Below are 22,142 nucleotides of genomic sequence, written 5' to 3' on the forward strand. Positions count from 1 at the left end.
CAGTGCCCACCCTCATCATGCACTGAAGCCCAAGGAGGTCCTGGTCACCAACCAGTACTGCAGAGGTGGTCTTGGGCAGCTCCCCAATTACTTCAAAAGAGACTGCACTGAGTGAAATCCAGAGCCTCCTGAGCACAGAGAAACATACAGCCCAGGAGGCTCTTCGGTTGGCAGAGCACACAGTGAGAAAACCATGTGCCATCCAAGGTCCAGGCTCCCCACAATCTACACAGTAGCAATTGGGTTATACACAGGCAGGAGGTGTGAGACATTACGGTGCAGGGCACAACAGCCAAAATGTTTAGCTAATAAGCTTATCTTTTTTAAGCAGGAATAGAAGTTAGACTGCTTGCAGCAGTGAAACAGCATCAGAAGGAAATGAGATTTGTCCACTGAACAGTTCTCAGCACAACCAGCTGAAAACATAGTAGAGACAGCACCTGTTCCACCATCACCAGATTTCTGTACATGACCTTGTCTCTTCTCATGCTTTCTGTTCTGTCACACTTGTAAGCACTTCCTCGTGTCATACCAACCCTCACACTGAGTATGTTAAACAACAACTTGGGAAACATTAATTGGGCTCTTTAGTTTTTGCTATATCATTATCAACTTTAAAAAAACCTACCAAAAGAATTACACAAAGGGCTAAAATTTGCAGAAGTGGTGGGTGATTTGGGATGATCCAATTTGACTATGCTTGCAGAAGCTGAGCTTTCAGTTTGATGGCTCAGCTCTGCAGAAAGCTGGGTCCTGTAAAACCTACACACCCACAAGCCAAGGCATCCCAAACAACCCATGGCTTTGGTCAACAGGAATCGTTAAGGTTTCACCCTTGCTGAACTATATTTTTTTTTTGTTGTTTGGTTTGGGGGTTTTTTTTGCTTAATTTTTATAGCAATATTCAGCTCTGTATGGCAAGAATCTAAGTTGTTATAAACTATATAGCTGAGGCTGCAAAAACAAACAAAAACACCCCAAACATGCACTGGGGAAACCAAAAACCTCCCTGGCAAACATCCAAGCCAACACTGGACCTGAAAAGACAGAACATGAAGAATAGTTTAAATCTAAGGTTCCACCTTAACTTTTAAGAGGATACTTGTGATTTTAATCTTTAACCAAGCTTCTTAATAAAAGCAATTTTAAAAGCAGTTCATTTGAGGCCGAAAAATGCTGTGCCACACACTGGTCTGAAGTAAAGCTTCTGCTACAGCATTAAACACTCGAAAGTGATTCCAGCATCAGTACTTGATTCTCCTGCATCTTCCCCCTCTTTACTGAAATAGCTGTAAGTACTGAGTGGTCAAAAATCAAGAGCTAGCAGAATGGCATATAACACTACATGAGCCAGAGCAGCAGAAGAGACAGTCACACAGAGCAAACTTTTCTTATTCACACACATCCTTTTATCAAATGTTTCAATACATTACTACTATAAGCAGCTATTTCTCATCACTATGTCCTTTCCTAGAATATTTAATATAAAGTTGTTTCAGAAACACAAAATTCACAGTACTTAGCATCACACACATTGATCCTCAGATATTTCCTAACAACTTCCCTGAATTAGGCCAAAATAACTATTTTAGGGCAGATTCAGCAGCACTTAGACTGTGGGAAGCAGGCCTGCTGATTTTGGTCTAGTTCCAAAGATGAGAAGTCTGTTTATTAAACTCACATCAGCTTATATTGCTCCCATTCATAACATGACCCTCAAGCTGCACTGCTTAGGATCCCAAGCTACTCAGGAATCCAGCTCCACATCTCAGCATTGCCAGCAGAAAGTCCTGCCCCTTTAACCTGTTCCTGGTTATCACTAAGGCAGCAACACTGATAACACTGTGGCATTTTGGGTGTCACTCAAATGGCCTCCCAGCTGCTGGTCCTGCTGAAATCAGGGTGCAATCCAATCCTACATGGACTGAGCCTCATTAGAAGCCTGTAAAGTGTTTTTAGCTACCACTGCTGGAACACTCCAAAGGTTATGGCTCCTGATCTGTCTTCAAAGGCTTCCACCAGTGCTTTGTCCTTTACACCACTGTAAGATCTCAAAAACTGCTCTAGCAGTGGGTACTGCTGGGAGCATTCCCTACAGCACAACACAGCTTTACATCTGCTCTCCAGACTGTTGTGAGGGACTGACTGGCATGTCCCACACAGCAGTACTGCAAAGCCCCTTGGGAAACCTCAATTCACCCTGATCCAAGCATCCTAGATTTGTGATTCTGCCATTGGGCATCACAACCATGCACTTTGTAGTTCATCATTTGGCACAAAGCAGGTGTTTTGCAGGTGTCCTTCTCAAGCAGCTGGGGACGCATTCCCTTTGTCTGAGCTGACTTATAGTTGTACCCTTCAGCAGCACTCAACAAAAAAAGTAGGTACACTGCTTTTGCTTCCCTGCTTTTCTCGAAGGAAGTGGGTGCTGAGCAAAATGTTTAATTTGCAAGTCAGAAGTAGGGGTAGATTTATTGCTCATAAAAAATAATACAAGAGGCAGTTTTGCAGGCGTGGCACTTGCAAGGAAACAAAGCAATAAAACACTTTATCTCAGAGCCTGAAGTTATTACGAAACGCTTGTGCATTGCAGTTCCAAACGGCCCCAGGAAAAACCCCTCCCTGAGCAGGTTGCAGCTGACCTCGTCTTAGCACAACCACAGCCACACTCGCCTGATCTGGGTATCTCCCTGAACTACTGCTTTGCACCTTCAATGATGATCACAGCAGGGTCACAAGGCCTCCAAGGACTGTCCTGGCAGAGCAACGGGTTTGGTCTTCAGCTTTGAACCCTGCTTAAGATGTGTCTGCAAATCTCACAACAGTCAAAGACAACGGAGGGCCTAGAGGAGTGTCTGAGCAGCAGAGCGCTGTGTTGTGTATTTTTTAAGCTCACACTGATGGTACAAAGGAGGAAGTTTGGATTTAAACAGCAGCAAAGGCAATTTTGAGCTGAGCTGGTCCCTGTGCTGTGGCACAGGTGAACCAAATTAAGAAGTTGCCTCTCTCCTCCCCAGCCCAGGGCAGACAAACTATGCTACACAGTTTGGGAAGAAGTCACAGCTCCACTGGAGAGCTGGTGGACAGCACTTCCCAAACTACCTGTCTGCCCAACTCAAGTCCCTGGCTGGAAAACAGAGTCCCTCCTGCCCTCATCCATCAATACACAGATGGAGGGAAGGGATCTGAACAACACTTGCACAGCATTTCGAGTCCTGGCAGAAAGGACACAGCAGAGGTGCAAAGCACATAGCTGACACACCGTGTGCAGCTAAGCACGTGGTCAGAGGCTTGTCTGAAACAAAGAGGAAGGCTCTGGCTCCCTGGCACAGCAGCACAACGCATCCCCTCCATCCTGTTCCTAAGATGCAAAATTTCAGGGAACAAAGTCCCACTAAATGCCTGGGGAAGCCTTAAGAAATAGTACAATTCCCAGCTCTCTCAAGGCAGGCTGTGGCACAGACGACAAAATAAAGAGAACCCTGAATATGCTGCAGTCAATCTTTCTGGTGGTGTTTTACAGGAGGACAGGAGAGGAGTTGCTGCAGCAACTGGGGATCCAGTCCTGGTGTCCCACCATAACCATGTCCCACACACTTACTAGAATTCAGAGAGAGAGAGATCTCATTTGGGATCTTACCTCTTCTCTCGCTGATATGGTGGAAGCAGGAGTGTTGGGCACAGAACTGAGGGAGGTGCTTGGTCCCGTCCCTGATGAACTCTGTGAGTCCCCATCTCCAGCAACATCATGAATCTCTCGAGCAAGGATGGCCACATCCTTCACCAAGGTTTGGCTGAGCCTAAAGCACAGGCAACAAAGCAGAACAATCAGGGCACATGATACAACATGCCTAATATTAGTAAAATATAAAAAAGAGGAGCCATAAAAGACTTGTAGGAGCTATAACCTCTGTAGAGGCTAGGAAAAGCAGAGGGGTTTGGGGTGCCTTGGCAGGGTGCTGAGGAATGCTCTGGCTGTATACAAAATAAATCCACTCATCCCCTGAACCCAGCTTCAAAGTAGAGATTGGATATAAAGGAAATTCTAGTGACTACACACTACCAGAAAGTACTGGAGACACTCTATAAAGAAGTTTTACGTTATTGCTTCCCCACCCATCCATTCTACTGCCTTCTTCTTATGTCCTTTTTTTAACACAATACAGTTAATTTTTCTTCTTGACACTTCTTTATTTTCCATTAAAAAGTCCATAAAATGAAAAAAGGCTTTTCTCTTTTTTACTTAAAGAGTAAAAGCTCAAATTCTTTTTCCTTCTTCCTTGTGGTTTATAGACTGAAAATCATAATATGCCTCCACATTCTCCAGAAGAGCTGAGGGATTACCAGGGTAAGCAGAGCATACCTTAGAGGGATCTGGTTTTCAGATATCAAGTCTTGAAACTTCAACCCCCTTGACACGTGTCCGGTTAACACTCAGTGATGGCAGCACTTTGCTCTACCTGCTCTAGATCTCAAAAACAGTTTCTAAATCTCTGGATTGTTGATAGCAAAGCTTTAAAAAAACCCCTTCGGACCAGAGGTAGCTGTTGAGGTAATTTTAAAGGAAAACTTTCAAGAGAAAAAATAATCTTGCAGCTAGTCAGCTTCATCAGACACTTTCTTCTTTAAATGAAAGAAAAAAACACCTTACCACAGAATCACAGAATACTCTGAGTTGGAAGGGGCTCACAAGGAAAACAAGCAATGTGATAAAACTCTCAGTTCATCAAAATATTTCCTTGGAAAGAAAACGCATAATTGAACTAATAAAAACCAGTTTGAAATTCCTACCTAAGGTACCCTCTTCTCAACGCTGGTTTGGATAGAGCTGTCACTGAACACTTTCATTATGTGATTCACTTACTGTAAACAACTGGCATTTTCCCTTTTAACTCTCTCTGACTCCTCCAAACCCCTCCCAGTTAATTCGGGAGCAGCAAAGGAAATCAGAACTGCAATTACCAAGCAGACTCTGTGACCGAGCCCTGCAACGTGGAGCGCCAGACAAGGCTGACGCAACCATTTATTTATAGCTGCTGCAAGCCGGAGCTCTCCGGCACTGGGAATGCTGCTGGGAGGGAAGCCGGCATCTCCCACACGCACGCTTCGTGCTGCACAGGTAATGCAGCCTGGTTTGAAGGCTGACACACTTTCTAGCAGCTTGACAGCAACATTCATGCAAGAAAAGCCCCTTAGAGGTCAGTGCAGCAGCACTGAGAGTGATGTGGAGACACTGGCCAAGAGCAGATAGAAGACAAGCTTCCTCTGTCAAAAGTATTTCAAGTATGGCCAGTACAATGGAAGACCAGTATTTCTGGAAAGTTGGCATAACACGGTTGCATATTAGACGTGTCAAACCTCAAATGCCACTGTTTAAAAAAAGAATCTATTTGCTCTACTGCTGAGTTCCTCCAGGCAACTGTCAGACCACCAGTACACAGTAAGTCCTGTATCCAGGGACATCAAGCTAAGCAACGATTCATTTATATACAAGGTCTAGACAGATTTGGATTCAGTTGTGCTAAGCAGAGAGGTTTCTGCCCTGCAGCAACTGCTTCCTGCTCCCTCACCAGCTTCAGGCAAAGCAGCTACAACAGTTTACATATTCACTCTTTGCTAACCCATTTGACTTCCTCTGCAGAGAAGACAGTTCACATCAACCACACCGTGACTTCCAGCAGAAAGCAGAGATAAGCAGGTATAAACAGTTAGATCTTTTGACAGAATTCCTACGGCTTGAACAAGAAAAAAAGAACAAGATACAATCCCTTGTACCTTCGCATTTACCAGAGAGAAGGTACAACCAGCACATCCTAGTGCAGGCTGCAAAGGTTTATGGAAACCTCCCAAGCCTGGACAAGTTGATGTTCAGATACAAAGGAGATGGGGGAACACAAACAGGAGAAAGCCTCCCCTTCTACCTCTACACTTGAGTTTCATTTGAACACGAAGGAAAACTCAACCCATTTTCAACACATGGGTCAACACATAAAGCCCCACCTCACCTGGCTATTTCTGCTATCTCTGCTGTTTGCGCCATGAAGTTGTAGGGATCAGGGTGGTCATCAAAATCTTCATCATCATCTGTTTCTCTGCCGTTGAGCTTCTGCTTGCCCAGCCCAGAGCCACGTATCCGCGGCGTTTGTGTGGCTGTTGAAGTATGGGAGCGTTTGTGTTTAGGGGAGCTGTGATTTGAGCCATATTCCTCCTCCGAAGTAGAAGTGTAATCTGAACCCTGTGGTCTCCGCCTTGATGCTTATAGAAAATGAATTGGTTTCAGACCAAGGACAGAAGTAAAGAGCAACTACAAAAGGGCAAAACGGTAACACAAAACTAGCCCAAGAGCATAAGGAAAGGAGAGTTTCTGTGCAGATTTTAAGTTTAAACAGCACATTCTCAGGACTTATTTCAAAGTTGAGCCCCTTTATGGCTTCCATTCACTATACAAATTTGGAGTGGCAAATTCCAAAGGAAAATCAAAACAGCTGCGTTAATGACACCAATGTAGTATATTATTATCACAGACTTGGCTTTCCATGCACAGAAGCTCTCTGTATAAGTAACACACATTTCAGACTCCTCATAGTCCCACAGAAATCCTTGTCTAAAGAAAGCCCAATTTTCAAGCCTGCACACCTTTCCAATTAGCTGCAAGTATAAGCAGAAGGAGGGGTTTTTGAGTGAAGAGTAGACTATGGTGCTTGGTGTTATTTGCAAGAGTCCACATCCCCGTGTTCATCTCCTGCCTCATAATTTGCCATTAATGACACTTGACAAGAAAAAGTGTTCACACAGTCAGGACTAGCTCCAATCCCTGGAGCCAAGTGGAAGCTGCCCACTTATCCCAACTGGTTCTGCAGGCCTGCAGACACCCAGGTCCTCGTTTCCGTGGGAAGTTATCAAGGTGTCCTTATTTGAAAACTGTTTGCTATCTCACTACACTCTCTATGGATACCACTTCATTCCCTTCTATCCTTCCCTGGAGAATGAAGACCCACCAAACACAGATCAGCAGAGTTATTTAAAATTACAGCATTTAAAAGCTTCATTGTGTTACCAAGACTACCAAAACACTGAAACAGTGTATGTGAATTATGCCAGCATTATAAGATCATGCAAACAAAACAAACAAATTTGGATATAAGATGCAGGCCGAAACTACAGATAATTGCAGTACAGTGAAAGAAGTATTCCTAGACATTGCTATCTCACCTGTAGCTATAAAAATGCCTTGGGTTAGAATCAATATACATATATACATAAAAAATAATTTTGCTCATCTTCAATTAGTAGAGTTGTATCTTTTTTCTTTTTTTTTTAATGCAGTTCTAGAATCAAGAGGTCACCCTGTCACTGAAGAGCAATTTTAAAATGAAGAGACTAATTTTCCATCCCTCTGTGCCAAGGGAAATCAGAATCAGCTCCCTGAGTATCATTTGAATTACACTGACTAAACAAATCATTTACACAGAGGAGCAGGAGATACAGGCCCTTAGCTTTCAGAACTGGTAACTTGGATTACTCTGATGTTATCTGTTACTTCAGATGGCCCAACAATGTTCTGGCATTCCTTGTATCATGGCCAGATAGTTCATGTTGTTTCTCTGCTAGCAAGATTAACTTTCTCCCACTGGGAGAGCTGGGAACTATGGTGGTTAGCTAAACACTTAAAGAACTCCTGGAATAAATGAGCCACATCTGCCTCCTTACCCCCAAGGCTTGACAACACTCAGTGCTTTCAAGCGTTGTTGTACCATGCTAAAAAAATGTCTTGATGCCACAGTGCAATTGTCCAGTTTATCAACATTTCACTTGAGTCCCAGGAAGGGGGTTCTAGGTGTTGATTCACTGTATCTACAACAGCATTAGTACAGAAACATGCATCACATGACAGTAAGCACAATAAAGCATGAAGCATACTAGAGTGTACTTAGAGCTTGCACAAGGTCCACAATCCTATCAAGGAATTAGAAGGTTAGTATTTTAAGAGCAACTAATTCAGAGGAAGGATTAGCATCATCTGCTGCAACTACAGACAAGGAAAGGTGTTAGCATGCTGCTACAGAGCTCTGGAAATCAAAAACCAATTCATTTAAATGAAGAACTGGCCAACACTTATCATTTTTCTCCAAATGATTTGAAGTCTGTGGTCCAAAGGCAGAGAGAGTGCAAAGAGTGCCTCCTGTTTGGAAAACTCTGACCACATTATTTTGCTTTAAATTTGTTACTGTTTAACAAGAAGTTAATAATAGCATCATCTCAAAAAAGGCAAGAGAAGAGACTGCATATACACTATTAGCTTAATCACATTCTGATTTACATGCATATACAAATGCGTAAGAAAAAACAATCATTACAATTAAAGGGCAAGCTGGGTGCACTAAAACAATCCCAATCAAAACAAGCAGCAAATAACATTTTTAGCATGCAATAAAAATGAATAATGCAAGAAGGATAATTACTTTAGCTGCATGAAAATATATTAAAGGACACATCCAGAACTTCAAGACCCCTTACAAAAATCACAGAACTGCTAAAAATAGCATCCTTCTCAACAGGACTCAGAAATCCAGCCAAAGGGATTCTTCCTGTCCCTTCGGCTATCCATCACTCCTAAAAACCTAATCTGCTTGGCCATATCCATGGTAGGTCAAACACTATGGACGTAGACCTGGAACTTAGACCAAAGATGTCAGGGACAATCTCCCATTAACAATTACCATTCTGGAGTTGTCATCTGAATTGCACCCACTTCTTAATCAAAGGCTGATTTCAATATGACAAATGTTGATTTTGGAAAGGTCTGTTTAGTGCTCAGCTACAGGGCAAGATAGCCCCTAAAACTCCACCCCATGGGAAACACAACTGCACACCTGCCTTACCTATGACAAAAGTGAGTGAAAGTAGACAGGAGCGAGAATTTCTTGGGGTAATCAACATGCAGTGTCCAGCTCTATATTTGCACTTACAGGAAGAACGAGGGAACAGCTTTCACAACACAGGGATATTTATTTCTTGTTCTCCTGTTTTAGATACCTTCAAACCTGCTACCTTGGACATCAGCGGTCACCAATGCCATTATAAGCTATCTGGAAGCAAACTTTGAATCTCAGAAGTCAAAGGAAAACAGAACAGAAATCCTTGTAGCACTGGAAAGGCATTGAATTCTATCTTTTTAACAGAAAACTAGCCAACATGCTCCTGTCAAATGGCAACTGGCTGTTAAAAAAACCCAAAGTCACTGGAGAAATGACAACAAAAAAAAGTAGCTATTTGCAATATCCTCACAGACACCAACACAATTTCATCTCACTGGGTATGAAACCTCAACATCCACGCTGCTCATTAATGCAGACTTTTGTACTCACCAATGCAGCACCTGCACTATTGAGATACCAATGCTCAGCAACCACATGCAGTCTGTAAGTCAGAAATGGGGGGACATGAGAGAAACAGAGCAAGAACACTTACTGGATGAGGAGGAATACTTGACACTGCTTGAACGGGTCCTGCTGAAAGGCTGCTTGGCAGAGGCAGCAGCTGCTGTTTTCCTCGCCGCGGCTCTAACCTCCGAAATCCCTGTTTTCCGATAGGACTCTGCACTGCGGCCTGAAAACCCTGTCCTCGACTGCGTCGTCTCCGAGTCACTGGGCACTGTAAATGAACCTGCCCGTTTCCTGGGCATGGCCAGGATGTCCAGCCGGGAGAGCTTCTTCGTCTCTGTGGGCTGCTTGGGGCCCTGAGTGGTGGTTTCAGTGTTGGGGTTTGTTTTCTCAGCATCGACACATTCATTGTCCGAAGCATCTCCAAGCCGGGCACGGCGTAGCTTCGAGGCCCGTGTGGGCCGCGGGGTGGATAAACTGTTGGAGCGGGTGAGAACCTGCTGGATTTTCTGGACATTTGAGGTTGTTTTGCTCTGATCCTCCTTGCTGGTCTGAGTATAAGGTTTCCTTCTGGGAACTGGCCGGGCTACCGAGTGCTCGTGGTCAGACACGACCGTGTCAGGGACCGGCAAGTAGGGCAAGCTCGAATTTCTCTCATCATCCGTGAAGTCAAGTGACCCTCGAGTCCCAGTGCTCCGCTTCATCTGGAAGCGTTTGGTAGCCTCTGCACGGTTTGATGCCTCTGGTGCTTGGGTTTTCTGCTTCTCCGTCAGCCTGTCCCGAGCGCTGGGCTGCCCGCACTGGTCCTGGATGGAAGGTGAGGAGGAAGACTTCTCCTTCTGCAAGCTTGAGACTGCTTTGCGTTTCGGGGCACTCGTCGGGACATTTTTGCCGCTCACCAAGCTGACTGTGCTGGCAGTGTCTACATCCGAGTCCCCTGACAAGGAGTCCTCCAGCTGACCAGCAGTTTCTGAGGGCTCCAGCTGTTGGCTTTGACTAAGTAATTTGGCTTCCAATGCTGCCAAGGCAGTTTCAGTGTCCTTGAGGAGAAGATGAGTCTCCTGACTAAAGTCCATACGAGTTGACCGAACAGCCTCTAAATCTTTAAGCAGAGGGTGACTTGAAATATGCGGGAGTTTATTTTGAGGAACACCACTGCTTGATTTGTCTTTGGTAAAACTTTCCTGTCTAACAAAAGATGCCGTTTCCTTTCCTGACATGTTTTCTTGATCTTGAGGAAGACTCTGATGAAGGGAAATAACAACTTTTCCAGCTGCATTTATATAAGCACTAACATCTTTGACTGGTGGCTTTCCAGGAACCGGTGTGCCAGCACACTTGAAGGAAAACTCCTGATCCTTGATATCTTTGTCTGCTCGAGCATGGGACACGCTCAGGGAGAGCTTGGAGGGAACTCCCACATCATTGCTGTCATCACCAATGTAGAAAGAAGTAGAAACTGGCTCACTTCCAGCTCTCACGTGTGAGATCCGGGAGGCTCCTGCCTGCCGGCTCTCTGATCTATTGTCTTCCCCTGTCTGCTCTAGCATTTTGTTATTGTCTTTATATTTTTTGCCTTTTTCCATGCTGAAGCCATCGTCAGATCTGCTGGCATCACTAAGGCTATCCGGATCCAAGTCTTCTTGGATGAAGAGGCGGCTGCTGGGATCGCCATAGGCTTCCACACAGTGGTCTTTCATGATGGTTCTCTTGGAAACCTCAGAATAGGACTCCTGGCAAACCAGGACCGTGGGCGTGGGGCTGTCTGATTTATCGCTTGGTGGGAGTTGGGGAAGAAGGCGCCTTGTTCTCGAGGGCACAGAGTTTTCCGGTTCCCCGGGTTTTGGGGCTACACCGCTTTCTGAAGGGAGTTAAGTGGACAACAATCAACTAATGTATAACTATGCCACTTATTTACTTATTTAGAAAGAGCTGGATCGTGCAAAGTGCAAGTCCACAAAAGCACTCCCAAGATGCGCTTAGAACTAAGCTTGTAGGTAATATGAACATCAACATGGCCTGGCTGGTCTTTGCTTCCTCAGGTTTACCAATACAGACATTACACTTAATTCCTTTGCTGAATCACACTGCTCAAACACCTTCCTTCTCTCAAGGTCGGATTTCAGACTCATTCTCCTATAACTCTCAGTACAAGCACATACTTTAGAGGCTCACTGCACAGCTGGCAGCTATCTACCATCAATCAGGCCACAGGAATGAGTTGAAAAGCCATTAGACATCAGTGATGCAGTGTTTTAAGCACCACTCTACACAACATCACCCATTTGACTAAATAGGTGGTGTTTTTCACAGGACGAGTTCTCCTACAATCATAACCTACAGAAAATTCCCAGGATAAAGACACTGTAACATTTAAGAGGCTCTGAATTAGAGCTCACTGCTCCAGTGTGGGTGGGCTTATCAGCAGGGACACAATAGAAAGAGCGCTCCCATGCCTCTGGCCAGGACTTCATATCTGACACCACCTCTAAATACCAGGATAACTGGTTATTTGGCTACAGGAATATTTCAAACACTCCAGGAGTCAGGTTCTTACATGGTGTGAGAACAGTACCAATGACCTCTGGAAAAATAGTTTCTTCTAATATTTATTGAATCTATCTATAGCTGTAGATGGCAAAAAAGCAATGAAAGTCTTCTAAGTAAAAAAAGTTGAAAACATTTACAAAAGCCCACAAAGTACTTTTCTCCTTTTCTCACACATCAAGAGGACTACAGCATGTGTAAGCCGTCTTCCTAGTTATGATGGACATCTGATCTCCTCCCACTCCCCTTCTCCCCTCCATACATACTTTTCTATGCTGATCTCCACACTTACAAGTGTCACTCAACAGCAAACACCAGAACAGCCTAAATTCTCAGCAGAGCCAGACACAGGTGAAACACACAAAACAATGCACAAGTCAGCAACTATCTCCAAAGGGTTTTCATCTTGGATCACATACCACTCTAAAGAATCACAACTTGGGGCTAGTTAACACCCAAAGCCCTTACGATCTTTGTCCTTCCCAGGTGCGCTTTAGTCACATCAAATCTAATATTTAAGAATCTCCTGGATGACTCCAAAATGCAAACCAAAGGGTCTCTCTTTCTTCAGTCCACTGGGAACAATTCACTCTGTCCTTCCCATCCCCAACTGCACTAGCTAAAACAGAAAATAAGCCACAACCAGGTGCACAGAAGCCCTTAATTTCTGCTTTTTGTATCATCCTGGCTTAGATTCAGCTACCTTCAAACAGTAATGGGGGATGAGACTTACCTGCACTTCCATCACCCTGCCCAGAGGCAGATCCAGGCTCCGAGTAACTGTCCGCAAGGCTCGCCCACCTAGACACCCACTTCTGACTCCCTTGAGATGCTGCAGACATCTACAACAAGGTGGGGAAGATGATGTCAGAAAGAGGGTTGGTAAACAAAATCCTAGCCACAAAATCTCTCCTCTCACACACACATCACTCTGTCTGCTCAAAATGGAAATCAAGCTACACAGCACATTTACATCCAGACAGAAAACCCACTGACACCTCCAACATCCCAGCAAATCCACCTGGACTGCCCGTACCTGAGCTTCAGCCTGAGACCCACTCACAGCTTTTGAGGAAAGTGCCTGGAGCAAGGGTGACTTCTGACTAGTGCCATTTTCACTGATTAGATGCTGAGAGCTGGAGTCATCTTTTTCACCTTTAATTACTGGTCTAAAGGCTGAAGAGATTCTGGAAAATTCAGGTGACTCAAGAACGCCAAAAACCTGAAAAGGTGTTTGCATGGGAAACATTAAACCCCAAGAAAACAGAAAAACATTAGTCCAAAATCCTAATCCATGAAACATTAGTAACATACAAACTATGATTCCAAAGGGCCAGAAACACTTGCCAAAGCTTCCACACGAACTGTGTAAATCATTGTCTTCTGTACTCCACCGCAGCAGCTTTAAATACACTTATTCACAGAATTCCACTCACACCCACCTTTTCTCTCTCCCTCATTATTCAGGTGTGTTGCCTTTAACAGTAGTAACTTTGACTGAAAAGGAGTCCCTTTTCATCCCTGAGCAATCTAGGATGAGTGTCAGGAAAGCTATTTACCAGCTCATTTGTGAAAAAAATGGGAAAGCTCCATCTCCATGGTCTTTCATAGACTACCAGTGAGTGGGATGAGCAAAGCAGCCTTGCACTGTCATATGAGTACCTAGGAAAGGAGGCACCTGTGAGATGAGTGTTTGAGTTAGTTGGACAGATTCCCTCTGGAGATAAACAGGCCTTACTAAGGGGGTGAACATGACCTGTGCCTCAGAAGGGCTTGTTTCTCTTCCGTGACTACAAGAAGTTCAGAGGAAGATACCACCACGGAGGGTGCCTTGGCTGGGCAGAGACAGCCATAAAGATCTCCACTCTCACTTCTTTGAAAAAATGTGTGTGGACAGTGGTGCGGGAATAAAAAGCAGAGACACCTCAGAACCGAAGCAAGTCCAGAACCCACATTTTATCTCTTCCTGGACAGAAACTCTGAGGTTCAGCTATCAACTGTTTCCCAAGTGGCATTGTCTGCACTGCAATAAGTCTATGGCACACTCAGGACCAGAATTTGGCCAGTTTGCCTGCCCAAGTCACATGGCTGCCAAGACTACTCCCCAGAAATACTTGTATTTTTGTAGCATTTTCCCTCTTAATTTCCCACCAGAACCAATTAGTTCACCCAATGCCAGGACTAGGACCTTGCTGTGGCTTTAAATACTCTGACTTGAAAGCTTCCAATCACATTTCAAACAAGATGTAAGGAAAAAATATAATAAATAACAGAAGAGGGAAGCTAGATCCAGGCCCACAGAACACTGTACACAAAGCCCTAAACCCAGGTTCAATTAAGGTTTCCTTTAAACCTTGCCATCCTCCTGACTACTTTTCACTAAATCTTCATAGCAACTTGCCAGTTTTGTTTTCATAATAGACTGCAGAAGAAAGCTAAACCTGAAAACCAGCCAAACTTTGGTTTGCCCTGCAGTTGCTTAGTTGGGTGGATTCTTTTTAAGCTTCTCTCCCATCTCTGGGGTTTTGCTTTTAGGCGATCATTCACTCTGCAAAATCCAAACAAGTATAGATCCATCTAAGATTGCCTCTGCCCCAGATCACACCCTTTGCTATCTCAGCCAGCTGCTGCTTGCCTTGCCAGTAAGCACTGCTTTTCTAACGAGGTACAACCACGTACAGAAACACCTACCACTAAGGCTTGTGAAGGATGAAGAGCACCAGCCCTTGGCATTTCCTTTGGCCTACCACAGAAAGCTCTCATCTTCCTAACAGTGGGCAGGAGCTGATGCAACATCAAGGAAGAGGGTTGGGAGCAGTCCTGGAGAGCAGAGCTGCTCCCAGCCACAGCTGTCAGCAGGATCAGCCTGATCTTTATTCAGGTGTTGCCTTTCCTCTAAACAGAAGGCAAACCCACTCTTTCACTTGTGCATCCAAATCCCATTTTTGAAGTAAGGTAGCTCTTTGCTGTGGGCTTATCTTGCCTTATTTTACTCTGTGGTTTTTTGTTTGCTTGTAATTCTGTTTTGATGGGATTTTTTAAATACCAGTCTCAAAGTTGGGGCCTATCCTTAACACAGGTCACCCCAATGATTTTTCACCCCTAATCATAACCCAATTGCATCCCTTCCTGGCAACAGTTAATTTAGGTCGCCTGTCACAGTGTGTGGAAGCCCAAGCCTTCAGCCCTCAGCTCACGGGCCAAGCACAGAAAAGTAGCATTTACCTGATCTATCATTTTTCGTGCTTCCTCCACCTCTTTATCCTGCGACTCTGTCTCAATGGTGTATGTCCCTGTTTCGCTTACACTATCTTCCTCATCATTCCTCCTGCCCTGGGCAGACTTCACCTCTGGAGGTGGAGCAGACACAGACTCTGGTTCTGATGATATAACCACATGTGGAGCCACTGGCATGGGCAGAGGGGCTGGTTTCTCAGCACTCTGCTTCCCAGACTGAGCAGTCTCACGCAAGTACTCGGCCATAAAATCCTGAGCCATTTTAGACTTCCTCCCAATGCTCCCGTAAGTTTTGGCTGATGCTCTGGAAGTAGAGGAGGATGATGAGTTGATCCGATCCTCCGTCTTCTCCCTCTTGAAGGAGCTTGTTCTTTGGGTCCCGCAGGAGTTGCTACTGGGTTTGCCCACCTGGGCTGTGAGGTGGGATGGTGGCACTGAATTTCCCAGTTTCTCTGCTGGCAGTGCATTCTTGCGCTTTTCAACCTTGTTCTTCAGCCCTGGGTCGGTGTCGCTCTGGGAGGAGTGAGCGCTGTGCGTGAAGGACTGTGACCGCTTCTTCCGTGGTGTGTCCTCGAAGAACTCGATGACGAAGGCCTGCTTGTTGTGCAGCATCTCGTGGGGATCTCGCCTCATCTGGCGCTGGAGCCTGGTTTGCTCTGTCGGACGTTCACTGCCTGCTGGCGTCTCCTTCTCCACCTTGGGTGCCACAGGGTCTTCAGAGTCGCTCTGTGTCCCGTCCTCGTGCCTATTGCCTGCAAACAAGGTATGCAGGTTTGACTTTTGTGTTATCAGTCGCTCTGTCACTCTCATTACTGCCCAGCTGAAATTTATCACTGCAGTTAAAAGAAAAGCATCCTATCGGATTAAACAACTCCAAAGACATCTGTGTGATACATGGATTGCATCACAACAGAAGTAATAAAAGAGAAGGCAGCTCTCTCCTGACTCCACTTTTCACCACTGGTTGGCTATAAAGTTATTTTTCTATTTTAAAACAATTCAGGAAGTAATTTCAACTTCATGGGTTTCTGATTTTGTAATGATGGCTGGTTTAGATACCTAATGTTCTGCATCTTTTTTCAAATTAAATAAAAATGATGACATTATTTTGCTGTTCTGCCCAATTACTGTAGTCCATGATCAGCTCATTAGGTTCTTTCTGTTAAGAGCTCAGAAATATCTCTGCAGGATCAGTAAATAAAACACTCACACTACATCCCACCAAATCAATTCCCCATGATGAAAGACCAAATCAATGCATTATAAGTACACACATCCCTGAGCGCCCATATTATCCTCCTCTACAAGGGGGAAATAAATCAGAGGATAATAGAAAATGAAATTTGAAGGTTTCTTTACTTTTCCTGGAGATTTAAGGATCAGACTATGACATCCCCATGACTTATACCATCCTATCACCAGCCAAGCAAAGGTTAAGTTATTACTTAAAGAGTTCACTAAGCTTAAACAAAGTTTATAATTATTTTCACTTATGTTAGCAACAACTATCTTTACAACCATCTCTGTGTGCCAGTGTCTGCCTGACCTTCAGCACCTTAGCTCAGGACTGTCAGAAAGTAAGTTGAAATAAAACAGAAACTTAAAATTGAAACAAAAAATTAAAACAAAAAACAAACCTTTTTTTGGAGAGGGAAACGAGTGTGAAGGCACACAACACGATTCAGTCAACGACCAGGAACCTGTCATCGGGAGAACGGGGAAAGAGGTCTCTGCGCTCTAGACTGTAACATGCAGCAAGATATACTGGCTAAAATACCACGTGTTTGAAAGGAAAACTGCTCAAACCTACTTTGCAAGTTCTTCAGACTCATCGGTGAAGACCATTTATTACATTGAGTTAACTGTGAAAGATTAGAATTTAATGCAAGATCCATTCAACCCAGGAGTCAGTTCTGCTCTGACTTTCCTAACACCCTCATGAAGGAAGGCATCAAACTTTGCATAGTGCCCTGAGGGCTGATAACCTTCACACTTGGAAGAGAAAGTTCTTAAATTAAAGGTCTTGGCTAAGAACTCTGCTCAATGCAAAACAGTGAGGACACAAGGGAAACATCCACCATGCACACGGCTGCCCCAGCAGAACACCATGCACATGCTCTCACACTGAACTCTAGTCTTTATACCAGGCTTTACGTTGACCACATTGCTCCTGGAAGTGAGCAAATATTACTAATGAGCCCCAACAGTGGAAGTCTCTGATCCTGAAGTCTCAAACCTGGTAGGCAGCCAGTGGAAGCCTCGAAGATATCTTCCAAATTAGCCCTGCCGGAAGAACACGTTACGCAGCTATCACAGATAAATGACACCCTGTCCTCTGCCAAAGCAGAGGTGGCTAAACTCCTCAGGCCATCAACACTGTATGTTTCAATCAAATATCCAAAGAGTTGATTTCCTGATAGGAAATTAGGCATTAAAATACTTCAGCTTCTTTCCATGCCGTATGGACTACAGAGCGGCAAGTGTCATCATCCTAGTGTTCCTGTGTATTGCTCAGGAAAATCCTAGGACAAGCAACAGCTGCCCAACTCTCTAGTTTTCTCCAAGAGGAAAGAGCAAAATTACTGAAGCACATTTCTATCATACATTTCTATCCTTGACGATGTTCTCCAGCAAGTCAACAAAATCCCATATGACAATAACAAAAAATCCCCAACTCAAAGCCCTCTATCACACAATCACAGCACACTGAAAATAAGGCCCTAAATAACCAAGCAGGGCATCTCAACCCCATCCCTTATTGGGAAGAACTAGAAACAAGCAATGGCAACAAAACTGTTCCACTTCCATGCCATGCCAAACCCCATGAACATGAGACCTTTCTAACCGTATAGGGTTCTCAAAAATATGTACCCAAAACAGCAAGTTGGAGGTGTAATACATAAAACTCTTCATATTACAATAAGTTGGTTTTTTTCTAACAATGAAACTATAACAAAGACCTAAGCAAATTTTCCTTCAAGGGAAAACAAGGTATTGCTCTCATTTAAATAGGACCTCAAGCACAAGTAGGTCTGGTAACCTTCAATATGACTTCATCAGTTAAAATTGCAATTCAAAACAGTAGCTTTTCCAGAGACAAGGCAGTGAGAATGCAGGAATCGGTGGCCTTCTCCAAGCTGTTCATGGCATGGTCCAAGAGAGACACCCAAACAAGCCTCAATCTTGTAAAATATATTCAAAGTTGCATGAGAATCATGAGTCCCACAAGCTGTACTAAGAACTGGGTTCCAAACTGTATTTCAGACTTATAAAAATCCCCAAAGAATTCCTCACAGTGACACACCCATCAGGACACAGGTCCACAAAATTCAACGTTTTTGAACACGGCGTGATTTCAGAGAAGCTTTACTTTAAGAGAAGAAACCTTTTCCTACAAGCACAACAACTTCCTCTCCTGGGGATCAACTTGGACAGTACTCTGTGTCATGACCTCCTGTCATACAACCAACTGCCTCTGCTCATTACAGCCACCAGGATGATCACACTTAAGACTCTACTGGACTACAGCTAAAAAAAAAAGTCATTCCATAAGCTAAGAGAAGCCAAGAGAACAAAATTCACTGAAATACCTGTGTTTATCAGCCTGCCTGATCACATGGAAATTATTTTAGACATTTCAAAATCAAAATAGTTTTTTCAACCCGTTACTGCTGAGCTGGCATTATACATGTAAAGGTGTCACATTACAGTGTCTCCAGGCCAACATCACACGTGACTTCAGGGCCAGGTGAAGAGCCTGCTAGCTAGATGCAAGACATTAACAGTCATTAAAGTAATATTCTTCATCTTGCAAATTTGGAGCAGAGATAATAAAGTCCAGTTCTCCTTGAAAGGAGAAGGGTTCTCCTCTTTCATTATGCTGCATTTGCACGGCCAACAGAGTTATGTCCACATGACAAAAGATTCACTCACCTTTAAGTGTCCTCACGTGAACTGGCAGGTCACTCTTGGTGCTGTAAACATCATCTCCTGCAGACTGACGTCTCATCAAGCTTGGGTCATTCTGGACAAGCCAGTCAGCCACTTTGCTCTCCGCAGACATCACTTCTGTATGAGCTGGTTCCTTACTATACGGTCTTCTCTGTCTGAGTGAAAATTTAGTCACATGGTCTTTTATCTTTATTTTGCCAGGGGTACCATCATCGAATTCAATGGTGAAAGAGGCATGACTCTGTACAACAGGGGCTACCACAGCATCAATATCCTTTGTTGGGATCTCATGGACCTGTGTTTCTGGAGATTTGGATGGCTGCTGAAATTCTTTAGTTGGAATCTCAAAATAACTTGGCTCTCTCCGAAAGGCAAACACAGATTGTTCTTGGGCATCTCTATAAGTAGAAATATTCCCATTCATTTCCTCCTCATGCTGGGTTATCTCTTTGGATCTCTCTACAAAAGAGGAAAAAAAAAAGGCAATAAAACCTGAAATTCACAAACATTAGCTGAAATTGAAATTTTGTGTCCCCCTTCTCCTACCCCACATCACCTCCATTACCTGAGTAATGTTCCTCTTGCCTTCTGTCCTCCTTGTTATTTGCATCATCTTCCCCCCACCAGGAGGGCTGTCCATAGAGAGGGGTGCGGTAAGTATTTGTTTCTAGAAAGAGGACAAGCAAACAGTTTGACACAGAAAACATAGATTTACCAGGTTCACAGAAGTCAACCACACACATGCCAAAAAGGCAAAGCCAGCAGGGCCAGATGAGACCATGATCCTGTTATAGTGTAGTTTTAACAACAGCAAATTATACATAATATGTTCAGGCTTTTCTTTTTTTCACCCTTTTTAATTTTTCACATTCTACTGTAAGATGCTGACTCCACCTCCTTTTCTTGTCTTTCATAGCTGTGTCTCCCAAATATTGGCTTTTCTCCCTTTCTACTCTTATCCACAGGAAGTGGAAGATTTTTGGCAGGACAGACTACAGAACACTAACCACAAAATTGTCTGCAACTCACCAGCAATTCAGGTGAAAATCAGACCTTTTTCCTCATGTTAACTGGGAAGATTTTAGCTCTGCCCTTTCTTACACCATCAGATCCTTGGGTGTTCCAAGGCTAGGGATTTTTTCCACTATTTGCCACTCCCACTCACAGTGACACACATTCCACAATGGGAAATTCTTGAAGCATTACAAAATTTAGGAAAAATGGTGAAACCATTTCCCTATATATTCATAAAGAAGTAGTAAACACTTGCGTTCTAAAGTTTAAAGTAAACCAAGTGGATTCCAGAGTCATTGCAGGACAGAGGTTTTTCTTATGGAGAAGCTTCCCCAGAGGAGCCAGGCTTGTATAATTTTGTCTGCTCAGGGAGCACTGACTGAAAGATCAGGGTTTCCCTGAAACAACTAGTAACCCAGAGAAACTGATCCACTGATTCTTGCTTTGTGTCCTGTGTTTTTGCAATGCCTTGGGCTGTTGCTGTTTATGCAACAAGTAAAAAGAAAACATCCCAATTTCCCTGTGGTATAGTTGATATTTTTGGTTTTTTAATAGTTTAGGAGAAGGAAATAAAATAGCTTTTGTTCTTTCATCTAGAGGTGATAGAAACACCAGGATAGGTCAGGGGATGAGGTTAAGCTCCACCTCTGTCAGCTGCTTCTGCCTCAGCACATGCTTTACCAGCCACGTCTCAAGCCCTGGCTGCAGCTCCCGAGCCATAGCCAGGCTTCTACTGCCAGCTGCTGCTCGGCTTGTGGTTTTCAAACCACACACTGCTCTTTGTAAAGCAGCTCTCAAATAGTCCTGCAATTTTGCATTCCCTGCTTTAATAGAACATTGCAGAAAGCAGTCATTAGCATAAAGGAAGTCAGGAGAGGAAGGGAAATTAAAGAAGTCAAGGAAAGAAAAGAAGCCTGATTTTACACTGATGTTTCTAAACCTACACAGACCCAGTGGCTACCACTTCAGATTTTTTTTTTCTAGAATCATTCCAGAGATATATAAGCTCATACATTGACAGTGCACAGGCAAAAATTCTGCTTTACAGATGCAGTGCACAGGTCCTTTTCAAGACATCTTCATGTTTCAAAATGAACCAAGCAGCCTCCCTTCAAACTGAGGATCAAAAGAGGCTGAAGGTATTGCTCTCCTCTCTGCCTAGAGTGCATAGAAGATAAACCATGTCCCTATTGTGTAGGTGGCCTTTGAAAGTTCAAAGGAGGAAGCATTTCTCATCATGATAAATTGGAATTGCCAAGCAGTATGTTTTATAACTGCAGATGGATAAACTACCCATGGGAGGGGGAGGTGGGGGGGAGGAAACCTCAAAAAAATCTATTCACAAGCTTGTCAATGAACAGAGATACTTCCATGTAAGGTTTGGTTTCTGCTAGACTGAGAGTCTGTCACACAGCCCAGCAGAAACCTACCGCCCTCTCTCTTCATGTTATAACCTGTCCAGTATTCCCCACTCCAACCACGCAGGATCTGCTCTACCAACCTCAGGCACTTCTTTTGGGCACACAATGGATTATCATTCTCTGACTTGCAGTGTCTTAGGGTTGATGGTCAAGAGGTAGATAGGGCCAGGAGAAGAACAACATTTTAAAACAAATGCATTAACAACAGCTGATTATGTCTGAGGTAATTCATCCCTAAAGATCAATTAGGTTCAACAGTAAAGGGCTTAACTACCCTACAGATGAAATGCAAAGTACACCTGCACTCGACTTTGCACAATCAGCATCTTTCCCAAGGGTGGGTGGTGTTACTGGTTGCATCTTTCAGGAGTTGCCTCAACATAGCTCATCTCGCCAGCACACCCCAGCCCCTCACAGGATCCCAAAGGTACCCTAGTCCAGAAGATGCCAGTGATCTATTCCAAAATTTTGTGTCCAAAGGGGGAGAAGTGAGCAAAGAGTGTTCACACACATCCTGAAGGACAGACATCTTCCCAGAAACTGCTCCACGATCTGTGTCCCACCTGGTACTGAACACAGGAACTACTGC

The 22,142-nt window shown here is 44.0% G+C and overlaps 1 protein-coding gene across 9 annotated transcripts in view; it reads right to left on the reverse strand.

Annotated features, from left to right (window-relative positions):
- CEP170B (centrosomal protein 170B) overlaps nt 1-22,142 on the reverse strand; it is a 57,806-nt gene that overhangs the window by 9,034 nt on the left and 26,630 nt on the right. For 2 of the 9 annotated variants that reach the window (XM_071557392.1, XM_071557391.1), the window contains exons 7-15: nt 19,684-19,785; nt 19,101-19,577; nt 16,805-16,867; nt 15,156-15,919; nt 12,967-13,152; nt 12,664-12,772; nt 9,472-11,244; nt 6,006-6,150; nt 3,641-3,800 (exon numbers count right to left, since the gene is read on the reverse strand). In XM_071557392.1, the coding sequence (XP_071413493.1) occupies nt 3,641-3,800; nt 6,006-6,150; nt 9,472-11,244; nt 12,664-12,772; nt 12,967-13,152; nt 15,156-15,919; nt 16,805-16,867; nt 19,101-19,577; nt 19,684-19,785 (3,779 nt within the window). Of the gene's footprint in view, nt 1-3,640; nt 3,801-6,005; nt 6,256-9,471; nt 11,245-12,663; nt 12,773-12,966; nt 13,153-15,155; nt 15,920-16,804; nt 16,868-19,100; nt 19,578-19,683; nt 19,786-22,142 lie in introns of all 9 variants that reach the window. The other 7 variants (XM_071557389.1, XM_071557388.1, XM_071557396.1 and 4 more) reach the window with 4 other exon arrangements.

The sequence above is a fragment of the Pithys albifrons genome, chromosome 6 (genome assembly GCF_047495875.1).
Source record: "Pithys albifrons albifrons isolate INPA30051 chromosome 6, PitAlb_v1, whole genome shotgun sequence".
Classification (NCBI taxonomy): Eukaryota; Metazoa; Chordata; class Aves; order Passeriformes; family Thamnophilidae; genus Pithys; species Pithys albifrons.